The sequence below is a fragment of the Harpia harpyja genome, chromosome 16 (genome assembly GCF_026419915.1).
Source record: "Harpia harpyja isolate bHarHar1 chromosome 16, bHarHar1 primary haplotype, whole genome shotgun sequence".
Classification (NCBI taxonomy): Eukaryota; Metazoa; Chordata; class Aves; order Accipitriformes; family Accipitridae; genus Harpia; species Harpia harpyja.
In genome coordinates this window covers 20666556-20684406 of record NC_068955.1, presented here as the reverse complement: position 1 = coordinate 20684406, position 17851 = coordinate 20666556, and the positions used below count along the sequence as shown (strand labels likewise).

General features: G+C 41.2%; 1 protein-coding gene across 4 annotated transcripts in view; it reads left to right on the top strand.

The window, feature by feature from the left end:
• The window catches only part of DENND2B (DENN domain containing 2B), a 182294-nt gene that overhangs the window by 65129 nt on the left and 99314 nt on the right, over positions 1-17851 (top strand). For all 4 annotated transcript variants that reach the window (XM_052810928.1, XM_052810927.1, XM_052810931.1 and 1 more), the window contains one exon: positions 13381-13485. In XM_052810928.1, coding sequence (XP_052666888.1) covers positions 13406-13485 — 80 coding nt within the window. In that variant the 5' untranslated portion in view covers positions 13381-13405. The remainder of the gene's footprint in view (positions 1-13380; positions 13486-17851) is intronic.

Sequence of the window (17851 nt, the reverse complement as noted above, 5' to 3'; positions counted from 1 at the left end):
TGTGGAATGCTCTCTGCTTGGCAAGAGGCCAAAACATTCCCTGCGAGGGAGAAGGGGCTGAAATTGTATCTGATCTGAGTGTTAATCTACGTCCCTCAGGCTTATCCTGTGGCCATTTCTGTGTTGCAAGGGCAATGCTGGATATGCCTTTTCAATGACATCATTGCAAAATCAAATTGCTATTAAATTATATTTCACTTACAGTCTTGAACTGAGTTAAAGTAGGAACATGAGTGCTAAAACTTTGGGTAGAAATGCTGGTGCCAGAGTGACACTCTAAATGCTGTCTGGATAAAATTAATCATTTCACACAAATATTTCAAGTTCTTTTTACATGTTTTAATATTGTTAAACATAAGTGATAGCACATTATGGCACTGTAGCCAATCTGAAAACAAGAAAGGGGACCCTATTCCTGAACGCACTGGCTACTTGTTCTTCCTGGACACATCCAGCTGAATGGAAGGGCATGGGATCATGCTTTCTTCTTGACATATTTTTGAAGCTGTGTACTCTTGTGCCCTTTCTGGCATTACACCTGTTAAGACTTGCAACGCGAGCAGAGGAGTGGGATTTGGGAAGAATGAATCACCCATGCAAGATGCAACCTGGGAGCAGTCTGCACGAGGCTGTGTGACAGGGTCTCAGTTGCAGGGCTCACGGGCAGCAGTGCTTGTTTGACTGTTCCTGTAGGTCTTGGTCCTCTCCAATGAAAGAATGAAACGGTTAAGTCTGTAACACTGCTCTGCATCAGGTTTACTCCTGCTCTGTGGACTGTGAAGAAAGATTGTTCCCTCAGCAGAACTCACCAGTACAGTGGGTCTATTCAAGCCTGCATCTGGGAAGATAGTTAGTGCCTTCGTTTATGAAATTCCTATCATAGAAGTGTAAGTTCTTTGGAACAGCGGCTGGTCTCTTGAGAGGTCTCTAACATGTCATGTACACAGCGGTATGTAAATCATTTTCATAAAAGGAAAGAGGAGAAGCTCTTTCAAATCATCAAATACCATCTCACAGTCTGGAAAGTTTTAGAAGATATGTGATATCATTCACGGTTTGTTTGTGGGTTTGTTTTTGTTTTGCCTCTGTCTAAAACCCCCTTGCCCCCTTCTGCCACTCTGAAGGCAGTGTACATGGGAACAGAGCTAGCGTGTCTGCAGCTGCTGCCCAGCTTCCTTGCTCTGCTGGGAATGGCTGTTGCTCCAGGAAGCCTCAGCAGAAACACTCTGTTGGCAGGAGCCACAGTCCATAGCGGTTAGGTGGCTGCAATTGGCTCCGGTGGGTGGGTGGGTGGGTGTTTCGCTGCCTCCTACTACAAGGAATGTTAAAACAGGTTTAAGTGTTTCCAGTTGTTTCACTGTCTAGTGGTTGGAGGCCTGATGAAAGGAGATTTATAACACTTATGCTTGTGGTAGCTTGTCAAAACTTTCATGCAGATGACAAAGGTCAGTGCTGTGGGAGCTGAACTCTTGAGAAAAGAGCCTCTTCTTCTGATGGCTGTGTACACCTGTGACTGAGCAATAGCTGGGAGGATGCTCTCTACAAATTCACAAACCAGCTTGTAGTAGTAAGGGAAGAAAGCTTATTTACACAGTAGTTATAAAGCCAGTGGATGTAACCGAGGATCATGGTACCATTTCCTTTGCAACAGATTCAGTTCTTCATCATTTTAGCTTATAAAAAAATCCCTTCTAGGAAGAAACTGGTCCTTCTCTATGGGATCTTATTGGTGTTTTTTACATTTGTGAAGGGCAAGTCTTGAAATTCCTTATGTTTCTTCTAATGGCTTTTCAGTGTTGATTCACACTTTCCTTTTTTGTTTTAGTGTGGAAGGGTGAAATTCCAGCAAGCCTGACTTAGTGAAAACTGAATTAGTGTTGATGGCTGGAGAGAAACGTAACTTGATCTTCTGTCTCCAGCGCTTGAATCAGGAACTGAAATAATTGTTCTAAGACCCTGGTCAAGTTGCCAGAAAATGGAGCAGTGCTTCTGCCAGATAGTCACCGCAGAAGTGCCAGACATTCCTCCCCTCTTTGAGCTTGCGAGTGTGCGTATTTGAGAAGGAAAATACACACAGGCAGCAGGGGACTGAAATGCTTTTCCCTCCGTGATGCTTGCTGAGTGTGCGCTGCAGTGCCGTGCTGTGGGCAACGCCCGTAGGGGTGTCAAGTGTGTGACAGCTGGCAAGCGGTATATGCACAAGGACTCGAGCCCAGGAGTTTTTTCCCTGATTTTCTCTGTTGAGCAGTGGCATTAGTCACTCTATCACAGGGCTTGACAGAGGATATGAGGTAAAGCCACCAGTTACGGGACTGAAGGGCACATCACAGAGCAAGAGAAGCTAGTTCAGTTCCTTAAGAAGTCATGGCTCACTGGAAGAGAGGATGCTGTCTGCCAACTACTAAGCCCAGCTGCACTGGTTAATGATTCGTGCTTTTAATTGAAACCATTGTGCACTACTATAGCCCTGCCTTGTGGGAGCTGCTGGTGCAATAAATCTTGATTTTTCCATATTAGAAATCTGTGTTCTTTGGGGATTTTAAAAAGTCTTGGGCTTTTTTGCCCCCCCCCCCTTTTCTGTTGCTATAGCTACTATAATTTTTGTTAACAAAGGCAATAAGAAGTAGTTTGCTGTGCTTAGTTTATGTTATTGTGATTCTAGTATAGCTGCCAATGTTCTCTCCGTCCTTTCTCCTCTCCACTCTTTTTTCCCCCTAGAGTCAATTCTCCAAAGAAACTGCAGGAGTCTGGGAACTGCTAGTTTCCTGCAGTCACTACAGGGCTGTATGTGCGTGGGGGGTGAGGATTCTGCCCACGATTTTGGGACTCAAAAACTTGATTTTGGATTTGAGTTTGGGCTTATGTATTGAATGAGGAGCTACCCAGAGTTTGGACACTTCCCGCCCTCATGGAGTGGCACCGGCTTTGCAGGACAGCAGGCTTTTCTGTCTCTTTCAGTGAAGTGTCATGTCAGGTTACCACAATATCACAGATCCATTTTTCTTGAAGTATCTTTGGGAAAATTCAGAGTATATTCCATGAGGAAAATTTTTGCCATGGAATGAAAACATCCCTGAGCGTGAGGAAAGATAGGCTGTTTTCTCTGGGGGACACAGAGTGCATTCCCACCATGGAGGAGAAGAAGGGGAGCACATTTCTCTTCCCTCCTGGTGTTTCTTATTGCCTTTTTTCCTTCTAAAAATCTCTTAACTTCCTTGTTTCCCACCTGTGGTTTTCTGACACAGTATGTTAGCTATCCTTCACTTCACCCTTGTTCTACCAGTCTTCAACTCTTCTGATGTTTGTCTGGTCCTCACCCCTCCTCCCTGTTTCTTCTTTAGTGTGCTTCCTCTGTTTCAGTGGCATGGCTAGGAGGAAGGTTGAGGTTCACTCATTTTGCTGGTACCATACTTCTCTCCCGTGTTTCCTTTCTGTCTGTTTAATCGTCTGAGATGGGAGATGGAGCTTAGGCAGGCAGGGCATGGACTGCACCCTCTCAGTCAGTCTGCTCACACCCCGCTGTGGTTTATCATCCCGGGAGCACAGAGGGCTTGGTTTTATTTTTTTGGCTTAACGTGTAGATTTTGAAGGAGACGGAGGCAGTAGCCAAGAGGATCATAAACACGAAGGGAATCTAAATCAGAAAACCACTGTGCACAAAACAGGTGCTCATTGCCCCAAGAGATGCCAGTTTGCAGGAAGGCAGCTGCAGCAGACGGGAGAGGGTGGTTTTGGTGACCGCAGAAGCTGGTGACAATGGCTTGTCTCTATTACTGATGTGTTTACCATTGGTGATAGCCACATGTCTGGGCCTTACCATGTTTCTGGAGAACTTGAACTTACTAAAGAACATGTCCTCACTGCTTGTGTGTGAGCAAAGTCATAAAGTTACTCTTGGCTCATTGGTAGAGCAGTGATATGTGGAGAGATCAAACTATAGATTTCTGAAGTAGAGTAGGAAAAACACGAGCAGCTCTGGGAAAATGGTCCACTTAACCAAATGCCAGAATGTGGGTGATAGGGTTTACCCTCTGGCACTGAATTTGAGGATCTTATCTCTAAGCAGCTTTCCGAAGACTACAAAAGAAATCCATGTCAGAGCTCAAACACAGCTCAGAGCTCATGCATCCTGCAGATGTTGCTTTAAGTGCAAGAACATAATTTCTAAATGTAAACAGATACCTCTCCTGAACTGTTCTTGCACAAATCCCTAATACAAACAATGGACTTGCTTGCCATCCCATTTGCTGCTGCTAATGCCTGTGTCGAGGATCACTTCTGGATGTACTTTGGATACAGGGGAGTTAAGATCTTCTCTGTGCCTTTCTACAGATTCCCTGGGTAACTGCCAAGAGCAAAAGAGACAAGCCCAAGGTTGTTCTCATCTCTTTGTACAAGCCAAGACAGTTTTGGCTAATATTTTCTATTTACATCCATGAAGTCTCTAGCCAGTTCCTCATCCTCCCAGGATGCTTTTATATCATCATATTGAGACAGTCCATCCAAATGAATAGTTGCTTCACTAGAACTGTTAGCATTGGCAGCTTAGGTATCATGGACAGGACTTGCTTCTTGGAGATACTGACTCAGAACAGTAACACAATTACTAGGACATAGTGATCTAAACAGAAGGAGATTCATAGTAACACAATATATCAGTTCTTGACCTTACTGAGGCACTGGTATCAAAGATCTTCCACTGCTGCTTCAAACTTAAAACAACACTTTGTGACGATGTCAGCTTGCCTTCTGCTTACACTGATTAATTTAGTTTTCTTTTACTGCGTCATATTAGAAGTCAAAGGACTTTGCGCAGGACAGCATCAGTAGTTGCCATCAGTTACTTCTGCTGAAGACCTCTATTTTTCAGTCCTCCTGACACTCATGAAGCATCCATTCCACATCCTTCTCCAGATGCTCCTTGCCACCTTCCTCTGAAGTTAGTTTTCCTGGTGACATCTGCATTGGCCAGGAGAGTTGGTTATCCTCAGACTGTCCTTTGCTGAATGCTCCTTGCAGCCTTCTCTGGGCGCAAAACACTCTTTGGATCTCTGTACAAGCTTGGTCCTTAAGTGGTCTCAGATTTTCTTCTACTCCTGTTAGCCTTCTTGCCTGTTCCCTTCTGCTTAGCACTGGGGAAAGGCAGTTACATACACTGGATGCTGATCCAGGGCTTTTGCTTTATTGCTCTGACTTAAACAATGCAACCACATTGTTTCTCTATTTACAGCCAGGGCCAGCATACTGAAGGTCACCTCATCTCCTAGCAAAGCATGCCTGAACCTGAATACTCAGTGTGGCAAATGACCTAACCTGCCTCACTGGATTTGAGAGTAACATTTTCATCAGTCCTTGTTTTATTTCTCATTTTGCTGCTTTGTTTGCTTTTCCACTCAGACCATTTCCCTTTTTTGCTGCTTACTCTGTCAGGAGAGGAAAGCCAGGATGAGGTCCCTGTTTGTCCCTCTTCCCTCCCTGCGATCACTGACCATTTGCCTGTGTGTGCGTTGGAAGCAAAGTGTCTCCCTGGCCATCCTGGTCTTTCCTCGTCTCTGCTCTCAGGAAGGGCTCTGCAGAAGGAGTCTGAGGCAAACATGCTAAAAGAAGTCTCGTGGCCTTCTGAAAATAGATCAAAATAGTGCAACTGACTGCAGTGGCCAAGATGACCATTTAAACCCTTCGATCTCCATGCTTTTCTCAGTGGCATTGTTTCCCACATTGTCACAAATAGTCAGTTGCAAAACGAAAGGCCACTTCAAGGGTTTTCAAGCTTTGTGTCGACTTCATTGCTGTCTCTCAGAATATGGGAGAAGAAGCTTAAGAGTCTGTACAGGCAGTGGGAATCCAAGTTATTAATTTATAGCTCACTGCCTGCTCTGAGATAATTCACTGGTTATATTCTTACTCCTAAGCATGCTCTTATACAAGGTAATTTGGAAAGTGTGTTACCCACCCTAAACATGTACTAAGAACATCTGCATGGAGGGTTCATGTGGAGTATTTAGAATGCTGTAAATTCTTCTCTGTGTACAGGCAAGTTCTGACTTGTTTCTGCTTTATAGAGTACGAATTGAGAAATGAAAATTAAAGTAATTTGTCTATGCTGAAAAGTTAATTCAGGTTTAAAGTACAATATAATAGAGATCTTGTTAAACCATCCTCTGTATGGGTGAGTTTACTTCAGACATTCCTGGGTAGCACAGCTTGCTTCTAGAAAAGATGTCCATACACAGAAGTAGTCAGGAAATAGCTCAACTAGCATAACTCAAGCCATTTACTCAGTGACTCATAAGAAATGTATGGCAAAATGAAGACTGAATCCCTCTCTCAAGTCTATATGCAGCTGCATTAAGATTCCCCTTCCTCCCATCACGTATTATTAAAACCTTGTACGAGGCATATAGCTGCTATTAATTTTGCAGTTTGCACTCTAGTGGTGCTCTGAGTGGGAGCCACGTGTGTCTGGCAGGAAGGAAGGGAGGTGGGCTAACAACACTGTGGACAGCAGCTTGCTCTGTATTATAGCTGTGACGCATGTTTTGCCTCGTATGATGCTCTAATGAATCAGAACCTACAGTAGTTGCAAAGTCAGGGTGCTTCTCAGCTGTCTGGCAGACTTTGTCAGTCAGCCTTGGGGTGAGGAAGGTTCAGTCATCAGTGTCAGCTCGACAAGGAAGTTCCTTTTAAGACTTACTAAGACTTTCAGCTTGGTTTGTTCACTTTGTGTCCCCCCTGCAGCCTGTGCTCCCAGGCAGTCTGTACTAGGCAGTGAACAGTGCTTTGAATTGTATTGTGATGTTTTTAGGGACTGGTGACACCCTGTGGGAAATACCAAAGGACAGTCTATTTTTTCATTTCTCATATTCTTTGTGATGCAAAAAATATTAATGAAAATGAATCTTTGTTCCTTAAAGCTAATCTACTCTCATTCCTTAGCAAAATTATAATCTGGTTTTTGTGTCACAAGAAACAATTCATTATTGTGCAAATGACATTGATGTTGCAATTAGAGGACTATGACTTCACTGAGGAATAAGCAACAGGAGCAGGTGAGCTCCCGAGATGTGAAGAGGTATTTTCATGCAAATATCCCGAGGATGAAGGACAAGGGCAAAGGAAGAATAATACCGAGGAACTGTGGTATGTTAGGTGCAATTTGTAAGTAGGCTGTTTTCATAGCTATGTCTGGTCATCATGGAAATGTTTGTGTTGCAAAGGCCAAAATATATATGCCTCTGATTATTTTGTACTAAGCCTTTATTGCAAAATGTGATTACTGAGGGCTTTCAACAAATCAGTGTTCATTAAGTCTATTACAGGGCTTGTTGAGGGGACTTACCAGGTTGTGACTGACACCCAAGTACAGCAGAAGGAGACTTGAAGTCACTTTTCTGTAGTAAAGCCTGATCCAGATCTGAGGTGCATACATATTTTGCTTGCTGAAGCCACGTGAGAGTAATGTGGATACTTTGCATCTAAACACAAATTTTAGTGTATGAAATCTAAGAGGTTTTGTTACATCAAATGCGTGAGTTTCTGCTGCATTCACGTCAGAGAGAAGGCAACCAAGTCCACTACCACTGTTGGTTATACTAGGAAGTTTGTGCTGGAAGTAAACTTGTCATCTAGCTGTGAAAGCCTAGGAGAGAGACCGTTCATTGACTTGATTGGAAACAGGCTGTCTGTGGATTGTAGGGAGGGAAACTTTGGATGGGATTGTGGTGTTAATACCAGTTAAAATCTGTGCCTTTTGTAGTGTCATAAAGATGAGAAGTTTGACAAACCCTCTTACTTTGGCTCTGTTATCCACAAACATTGTCAATTGTTCTCAATCTGGAATTTGCATATACGTAGCTGTGTGAATGGCTTGATCCTGTTTTCTCACTTAGAGATTACGCTACAGTGTAATAAGGCTCAGGCATGTACACACTGCTGATAGCACAAGGTCTGTTTCTCCAGTCTTTAGGACTAGCCTTGAAGGCAGTTAATTCTTGTGCCTTGCAAGAAGCCTGTTCATGTGATCACAGTTAGGCTATCTGTGTGCTGTAAAGACTAAACTTGGGATGAGATAGTTGAATTAATACTTTCTGAATATCTCCATGCCAAGTCCTTGCTGAGCAGGTCCTTTAGCTCTTTATGTTAGTTTGTATGGTATTGCATGGCTAAAGTTACAGTGGCCCAGCTTAGAGAATAGGTATACCTGATAAAAGCATGTAGTTCTTATAAAAATGTTCTTTGGAGTCTCTACAGAAGCCCTCTCAAGGCAGAAATCTTTAAAGATTTTATTGGACTTTCCAGTTCATCAGAACTGACGTTGCTCTGGGAGGATGTAATTATCTGTTTTACTGGAGGGGAATAGGCAAATTGCCACAAAGCTAAGCTGTGACTCTTAAACAAAAGTTTAGCTATACAACACCTCTTGAAATGTGGGCAAGATTTCCCTAAAGCACTCAGAAAAGCATATTAATGCTTTAAACTAACTTCTCAATGCCTAGTGACATTCTGTTGCAGCTACTGTTAAGAGAAAAAATAAGTAGACCAAATCAGTTATTATTAATAATGTATTTCTGAGATTTTTTCTTTATTACAAGGTACTTTTTCAAAAGCATGAGTTTGTCGTAGCAGCCTGTAGTTCTTCACTGTAATGCCTTCCTGTTATGTCTCCAGGTCTCTGCCCTGTGGGGCAGATGAAAGCAGTAATATTTCCCCATATTTTCCAGATCCCAGATCAGTGGAATTTCAAGAGGAAAATCATCTACCTTAAAAGGCTTCAGAACATATGCAGATCTCAAGAATCCAAATTATACCTTATAAATGATATTGATTGCAGTACAGATTGGTTTGGTCTAGTACAGTTAAGTGTAGGTTAATCTTTGCAACATGTAAGACAACAATGACTTTACATGCAGTGAACTGTCACCGACAAACCTCTCTCAAAAATAACCGCAGAAGTCCAGAGCAGAGAAGTCTTATGAACATACTTGTCGTCCTTGCTGGATGTACACATTTTCTTTGTAGAAAGGCTCTCTTCTCAAGTCATTAGAAACCCTGCATGTATTCTTCTTTGCCACCTTCCTAACTTCATCTGCTCTGTGCTGCAGCCTGGGTCCCAGCGAACGCCTGGGTGAGAGGGCTGGAGCCACGTACGCATTGTCTTCTGCTTGTGTGAATTCAGCATTCATTAGTAAGCAGCGGAATCTGGATTCTTCTTAATTAAGCTGCCAGATAAACAGTGCTAGTGTTCCTGATGCTCAGAAACCAACTTTGAAGCATTGCAACATACTCTAAGGACTTTTTATTGGAACTGTATATTTAATGGAAAATATACTTTAGAAATGAGTGCAGAAAACGGAGGGCAATGAATCTGTTTCAAGACTAAGTAGGGAAAAGGACCATATGTGTAAGAAGAGATATTGAGCACAGTATTAAAAACAACAAAAAACCCCAACAAACAAACAAAAACCCATGCATGTCTGTTGAACTGAAGAAATTTCAATTGAAAAGTCCTCTTCTGCTCCCATTATATTAACAGAATGGAAGATGTCATGATTCAAATTATGAAAATGTTTTCTCTGAAACAACTGTTGATCTAAGACATGTATAAGACATCTAAGCCTAGACGTGAATAACTAGGCTCAGTGTTATTCACCCTCCACAGGAGAGGAGGAAATCGGTTCTTGCAACGCGGTAACTGTTGGATACATTGTGTGTAAGAAAGCAGAAGGTTTTCTTGAGACCTTAGAAGGCTCTCGGATAGTACAAATAAAGCACTCTCAATTGCCTTGACTTTTCAGGTGCTTGCTCCAAGCGTAGCTCTAGCCCTGAACCACTTGTGAATGGGAATGGGCTGAGGAAAGACTTGCACTGTAGTGGGACTGAGAGTGTGTGCTTCCAAAGTGTTGGGATGCTTTAGGAAATAAAGAATAATTTTAAACAGCATTGGGAGGAGCATAGGATTTATACCTCCCCTGCTAACACCTGTTAATGGAATTAAAGATTCAGTGATGCCATAAGGTTCACTAGCACAAAGTGGGATGGTTTTCAGTGCCCCATCTGTCCATAAAAAAGTTCCAGACCACACTTTAATTTTGGAATTGGAAGGAAACCTTTAAGAGCAGGGGAGATCTTCCATAAGGAATATTCTGTCACTGGGCTTTCCTGCAATGATAAAAATCTGTTAGGAAATATCTGCGTTGCAGCAGCCATTTTCAGTCAGGATGATGAACCTTGCCTGATACTAGCAGCAGATCCCATGTTGCTATCACGCCATTTTTCATATTTGTCTGTTGTCTTTACTCTTTGATCCTGCCAAATGGTTTGTGGAGGTTTTATAAAAAATGGATGTAATAATGAAGAAGGTCTAGATTCTACCATCCGGGCTCATTAAATTGCTAATTTGAGAGTTGTCCTAGTGAAATTAGTGAGACCACACCTGGAGTAAAGCACAAATTATGGCTAAATAAGGGTTTCAGAGTAATTCTTTACATTTACAAATAAAACAGAATTCTGCATTTTTAGGCAAAGTAAAGTTAGATGGTTAACTAGGGAATGTAGAATCTGTGTGACATGACTATTTTTGGATTTGTTCTTAACAGCATGTCACAATACCTGAGAGATATTGGTTTTCATTGCTTTGTGAAGAATAATTTGTAAATACTGTGATGGAGAATGCTCTCACACAAGCCCAAGGGATGTGATTCTTACCATACAATGATTCATATAAACTTACAGGGCTGTCAGACTCGTTCAAAGGCAATGAAATAACTTGCTACATGACCATAAAATTTAGGATTTTTTTTTTCTCTGTCTCTGTTTTTGTTTTGGGGCTGGGGCTTTTTTTTAGCATTAAGCCCTTGCTTCCAGGCACCTCTGTAAATTGTTGATTGACTATTTTCCTGCCATATTCAAGTTATCTAGATTTTCTCTGCATATGCTGAAATGAAACCAGCATCACCTGCAGTAAAATATTGAAGCAAAATAAGCGTTAAAGAAAAATTGCACAGAAAAGTCAGTTGTTATCACCATATATACCAGAGTCTCAACCGCATGGGAAGAAACACACTTATGTCACTAAATTTTATATATCTTGTGAAAATGTCTTTTAGAACTCAGTTCCTCTTTTGCTGAAAACAAAGCAGTTTGGCCTATTTGACATTTAAGGTAGCTTTGAAATGTGAGGTTTAAATAATCACGTTTAAAAATATTGATCACAATGATTTTTATCAAGCTTTGATGTACAAGTATGTGTACTTTTTTTACATCAGATTTTTGGTATGGGAAACATGGACTTTCAGAAAACAAAAACATAAAAGCACACTATCTTTTTTTATGTGCCCTGTCAGTATCCTATCTTTTTGAGGGTCCCTTCAGCTTATTTTGGTCTTGAACAGAAAAGCAAATCTTGGAAAATTAATATAATGCATGCTAACAGTTATTATTTACCTTATGCCACATCTATATCTCCCATTTTTCTCACCTTAATTGCTAATAAGCGATTTAGACAGATTTAACACAGTAGAAGTATTGAACTGGTGAGTGGAAAACATTAAAAAAGCTGCTGGCTCCCTGTGGAATGTACGGTCCTAGAAAGCTTGGCCAGCCATCAGTGGGTTTTCATTCTTGTCCCAGGCAAGCCCTTTCCAATTGGAACAGGCAGTTCATTAACAGTCCCGTTATCCTGATAACATAACACTAACAATAACAACGAGACACTGAAGGAATTTGGGGAGCTTCAGTGTAGAAAAAATGTTACCAACTGGGAAAAAAATCTCTACTTAATCTGGGAAAATTGATACACACAAAACAATTGGAGGACAAGTAGACCTGGAGTCTGTGGTCAGCATGATTGACACTGCTTCTGGAGCTGCAATCTGCAGGAGATTTTCTGGCCTCATTTGTGTTTGGAATAAAGTGGTTTAGAGAATGTCCCCTTCACCACGATGGGTCTGTTAAAACAAGGGGTTTGTGTGTTGTAAGTACCCAGCTAGCTTTTCAGTATCACATTACAGTTGGCTTCTCAAGCTGTATGGACTTATTGTGGGTTTGAGTAAACAAGAAGTTTTGTAATACTCCTTATTTTTGCATTAGCTATGCCATTAATGGTCATAAAAATTGGTAGTTCTGGTCAGACCCCGGGTAGCAGTGCTGAAAACCATGGTAGATATTTTAGCCTATAAACTAAGGAGCATCTCAGAAACCACCCAGAACGCATGCCAGCAGAACCACAGAATCCTTGATAAATAACTCATGTAGAATCAGGTGGAATAAGTACTGTTCCATTTCTTTCACAAGGGACTCTGCTGGCATTTTAGAAATCTTATCATGACATGAAAATACATATCTCCCTCATTTTGCAAAATATTTCTCAAATTATTACAATGACAGAGGAAATTGCCACTAAGAGCCGCGCTCTACACCAGAAAAACATGGGATATAGTCAACAGAGGGGCATGATGTTAGAGGTTACCACTTTTGCGTCCTTGGGATTACATCCTGGCCTATATCCATATCATTCTATTCTCCCTTCAGTCACAGCATGACATTCTTTTTAAGATAATGGGATGAAGGCAAAATAAATTGTGGTACTGGGCTGTTTCTTTGCCGGTATGCAGCAATGTTACAGAAGTAAGGCCCATCTTTTGGGCACATAACTGGATATACAGGTTTTTTACCATGGCTGAAATTAAATTTACAGCTTTTGGGTTGTTACCAAATTACTAGGAAATAACTAGGAATTAGTAATGATTCTTTATATTACCTGAGGTCTTAAAAGTGTCCTAAAATAGTTTTACTTAAAGAATCTTGGGGCCAATAGAGAAAATCATTTGTAGATATTTTCATATCACAAGCAGTTGAAAATTATATTAAACAGATTTGCTATTAAATATATTTCACTATTAGAAAATATTTCCATAATAGAGGTGCCCTTTAAAATTGAGAAAAGTTTATTCATTCCTTGGAATAGCTTTTGTGTGGCTGAAATGCCAGTCATAGCTATGGTATTTGCAAGTATCGCCCAGTGCTGTTACTGGGTTTTCCATGTATACTGATGGATGGAAGAACCACACCAAACCTGTGATATTTTGTGAACTCTGTATCAAGCTCTGTTCATCAGACATGTCAGAACCTGAAGCATACACCTAATTCCCATAAGATATCTCCCTTTATAGCACTGGGCTCTGACAAACTTGGCTGTGGATGTGAAAGGGCAGCAGTAGAGAGGTAAGGTTTAGTTTTCAGGATCATAACTAGACTGATTGCATTTTATAGAATGAAAAGCAGCCTGGAGTTCTGCCTTTACAAAGCATAGTACTTCTAGCAGTCTTGAAGGTTAAAAGTCATTTGGGCTTGTTGAAGCTTAATTAACTTTTCTTCTCACAGATATCCACATTTCTAGCAAGCAGAAATGACCATGACTGCCAACAAGAATGCCACTGTCAACAGCAGAGCTGGAGGGAGTAAAGTGCCTCAGGACACTTTGGATAGGTAAGTGGTGAACTGCAGGCTTTGTAGATTCTGAGAAAGGTTTGTGTTTGGAACAAAATCTCTGTTCAAAGGTAAGCGACCTCTATTCTGACACAGAGAGAGCTTTGCTGGGCTGAGAAGTTTTTTGTAGGGACTGGAGGAACTGAGGTATGAGAAAAAAATCTGCTTCTGGCATATTTCTGTTGAGATACTTCTGCTCGCCAGCAGGTTATGCTGAAAGTGATTGCAAGGAAGGACCTGTGTGGAAGGCACCGTGTAGGCCTCAGGAGGTTTGGGCTAAATTTCTTGGCCATATGACTACATGCCAGTTTTCCTCCATTGCCAATCTCCGGTTTGTGTTTTGTATTGGTTTCTGTCACATTTTCTTTGCTGTATCTGCCTTGACAGACAGTGGGCAGAGACTGCCTCCTTTTGCAGGTCAGGCAGCTAGTGTGAAAAGGCTGAATGTAAAGTACAGGGCTCATCTCTGTTGCTTTGCTTATTTGTCCTCCTTTCTGTAGCATTAAAGTAATTTACAAAGTAGATCAACTTTATCATTCACAGCTAGGGGAGAACTGTAGCCAAGGACACCTTAAGCCTGGCAATTCTAAGGGAATCAGTCTGTTTAGACTAGACCAGAAAACAAAGTGCACTTGCAAATTTGTGCATGTTTACTTGTGGCTAAGAAACACTGTCCTAATAAAGTTCCAGTCCATCAGAAAGCTGTGACATGACTGCATGCAGTGGTGCAGGTGCCTGTGAATAATAAATACCTTTGACTGATTAATTAGTACAGTGAAATGGCAAGAAGAGTAGAGTCAGTTATTGCTTCCTTGTCCTTCAGTTTACAGTGATCAAAGGCAGTGTTTTGAGGACAAGAAGTTTTCTTTGGGCAACTCTGCTTTGGAATATTGCTTTGATATGCAAGTAAACAACTCACCTGCAGCTAACAAGTTCACGTGTCCATGTCAGAAGGAGTCTTGCTCTCAGCCACAGCCTTTACAAAGTAATGCTGACTGATTCAGCCTGTGGCCTTCAAACAGCACAAGCCCACCAGCTCCTCTCATTCTGGGACTGACAGTTGCAAAACCCTCACTTAATCTGCACTCCCACTAGGGCAGCCTCGGTATGCTTTGACTGGGAAAGTTTAGACAGCCACGGGGTTAAAAAACCTTTATGAATTAACCGTTTGAACACAGGAGCAAAGCTCTAGACTTTGGATGTCATCTTAGTGAGGTGAGAAGAAAGCCACACAAACCGTGCAGGGTCTTTCTTCAAATGCATGAAGAGTCTGTTGACATATCTCTCTGTCCTTGCTGTAGTATTTTGTCCAGCTCTCCAGGGGATTCTTGCATGGGTATATTGTCCTATTCTGTTTTGAGGGGCTGTTCTACACTACCTGACGCGATAACATGCCATGTCTTCATTTTTCCTCTGTTTTGGCTCAAAACAAGACTTTAACCCCATTATAAACAGCACAGAGGAGGAACGTGCAAGTAACTTGCACTGACCTTATAGAGTCTCTGTACTGCATTAACAACTTTATGCTTGGTATTGGACATAGAAACAAGGAGGATGCTCTTTGCCTTACAAGTTCAACAAGTAACTGTAAGGCATTAAGTAGGCTGCAGTAAAATGGGTCTGTGCCCAGAAATTACTGTTGTAGCAGAAAAAAAGCAGTGGACGTCCTATTTATTTGTTGGACACTTTGGGAGAGGACTGTGGGTTGTACCAATGTCAATGAAATGCACCAATCACTTTGGCCAGGCCAGGCGGCATCTGTTCTAGCCATACCTGACTGAGGGTACCACACCTGATAAACTGTACCAGGGTTACTCTTAGCTGACAGCAGTACAGTATGTGCATAGAAGGGTTATATTGGGAGAACTTTGCTGTTTCAAATACGTTAGTAAAGACTGTGATTCAGGTGAGTAGATCACAGAATTACTGTTTGATTTTATCCACTTGAAAATGAAATGTCAGAGGCAAAAAGTCCCTGTATTGGCAGCTGCCAGGTAGAATAGCTGGCATAGATGGAGAAGTTCAGACAGATGAATTGAGGAGATTTGGCTTTGATCCTAGCAGGGAGCTGTAGGTCAACTTGAAAGTGATGTTGAATACTGGCTTGGTTTGGTATACCTGCCATTGTATTCTGAATGCTTCCAAGCACAAACAATGGAAAAGCGAAAATATAAATTAAATTCTGAGATTTTCAGGAGGGAAGCAATGGAAGACATTCTTTTTAACAGTTATTTCTCTTCTGTTTTTATTTAAAGGAAAACCTCTTTTTAATGACACATCTCTGTTTTGCATTTAAACACTATGGTTTTATTCTCAGTTTTGGTTGTCTTTCCATATTTCATGCACATATGGCTGCCTCTGCATTGCCTTCTGTATCTAATAACTTATTTCTCTCTTTCAGTTCTCTGCCACACCTACCCACTTATCTACACATATTATTGAATCACAATAATCCCATACAATTTTCCTGAGTTGGATGAAATGGCTTCATCCTGATTACGAAGGGATAGGTTGGCCTACAAGTAGTGGTGAATTAATAATCAAGAGCCTTAGGTAGAACCCTGACCCTAGTCCTGTCTCTGCTAGTGACTTCCTTTGTGGCATTGTCACACTCTTCCCATGTCTAAATCTTTCCTTAGGTTGACTTGCCTTTCTTCTTCCTGGTGCTGTTCTCCTTTCACTCTTTAAATTGTGCAATTGACTGAAGACATAGATAACTAGCATCCACTCTAGTGTCTTTTATTAGGCGTATTATGCTGTGTTAAACTCAGCAGAAATGGACTCAATATCCTTGTATGCTTCCCAGTTTGTTAGTTTGTGTGTTTGGCATCTCTTAGTACAAAACAGTAAAACCATAAAATAAAGCGGGGCGGGGGGGGTGGGGGGGGAGGGCAGCTAGAGGAATTTCTAGAGAGATATTCATATGTAGATATTAAAACCAGATCCCTAATGATATCTGGCATTGTCAAGTTGTTTGTCATCCTTCCATCAGTGCAGAGAGATCGGTGCTGGGAACTTGGGTCTAGACTTTAGCAAACTTTGGACCTACTCTTTTGTTTTAAAGTCTTCCATTCTGAATAGCTTAGAAAGTACTGTGGGATACTAAGTTATTGGATAATAACTGTCAAATAAACTGTCTTTCCTTATCACCACCATCTGTTTTGATTAGAAGTTGTCAGGAAAAGATTTTGTAAGTACAAGTATGGACCTGAAGCTAAGGAAAACCTTTGAGTTGCACTTGCGTGACAAGTGAGGAGATGAATAGGTTGTCATGCACCAGTTCTCCATCCATTATTTTGCCTTATGTAATCTTCTTCACCTGCCTTTGTGAAACCCTGTAAGAGGATGTTACTTGAGTCAGCCATGAGGATTCTTCATCTTAGTGAGACTGTAAATCAGCAGAGTAAGTGCTGGCATAATAAAAGTTTAAGGGTTGCAGGATTTATTGCAAACATCTTCAAAGATTCACTTAAACTGAACAGTCATTGTCTCTGTTTAGTATGGGATTTGACTGCAGATTTGGAAATCTGCAAATGTGCTTTCTCTATAATTTGTGGGAGTAGAGTTTCAGTAAGTGCTGATACTGGCATAACACAGATATATTAGTCTCCTGGTGGCTAAGACATCTTTTTAGTGTTACTTTCTTGTCAGTCCTAGTTTTGGTGGGGTTTATAGTTGCAAGACTGTTTGGTTGGACTCAATGATCTCAAAAGTCTTTTCCAACCTAAATTATTCTATGATTCTAAGACGCAAGGTGTGTTTCAGTGATATAGTGTCACCATCTGGTTCAACCTTTTGTGATTCCTTATAGGTGAGAAACAAAGGTCAGTAAACTCTATAGGAGTCTTTCTAATTACTTTGGCTGTGAATCAGACCCTTGTAGATCATGGATTTAAATTTTAATAATAAAAATTTTCAGTGGAAAGGAGGTGCCTACAAGTAAACATCTGTACAACTGCATGCTTTGCAAGCATCAAGATTCTTGTAGTAATTCAGATTCCCTTAGTCCCCACCAGAGTGTGGATCCACTGGCATGAGGCACCACTGCCATTTTTCCACCGGAGTTGTGCTAATGGCAGTTTAGGAAATGAAGGAGAGACAGCGAGCGGAGTGAGGACATTATTTGGGAGGATAACCATGAGTCTCACCTGAGAAACTGCTTGTGGGATTCACAGGTTTCTGCTGTGAGCACAGGAGGGAAAAACCTTTGGATCTGAAGAAAGTGAAGCAATTTAAATAAACATCCACACTAATGCATTCTTTCTGAAGTTATCTGAAGTTCATTCACCACTTGTTACAAATGGAGATTTTTGTGTGTCTTAGGTGAGGCAAAACTGACTGTGCTCTGAATAGGAAAAGTGTAAAA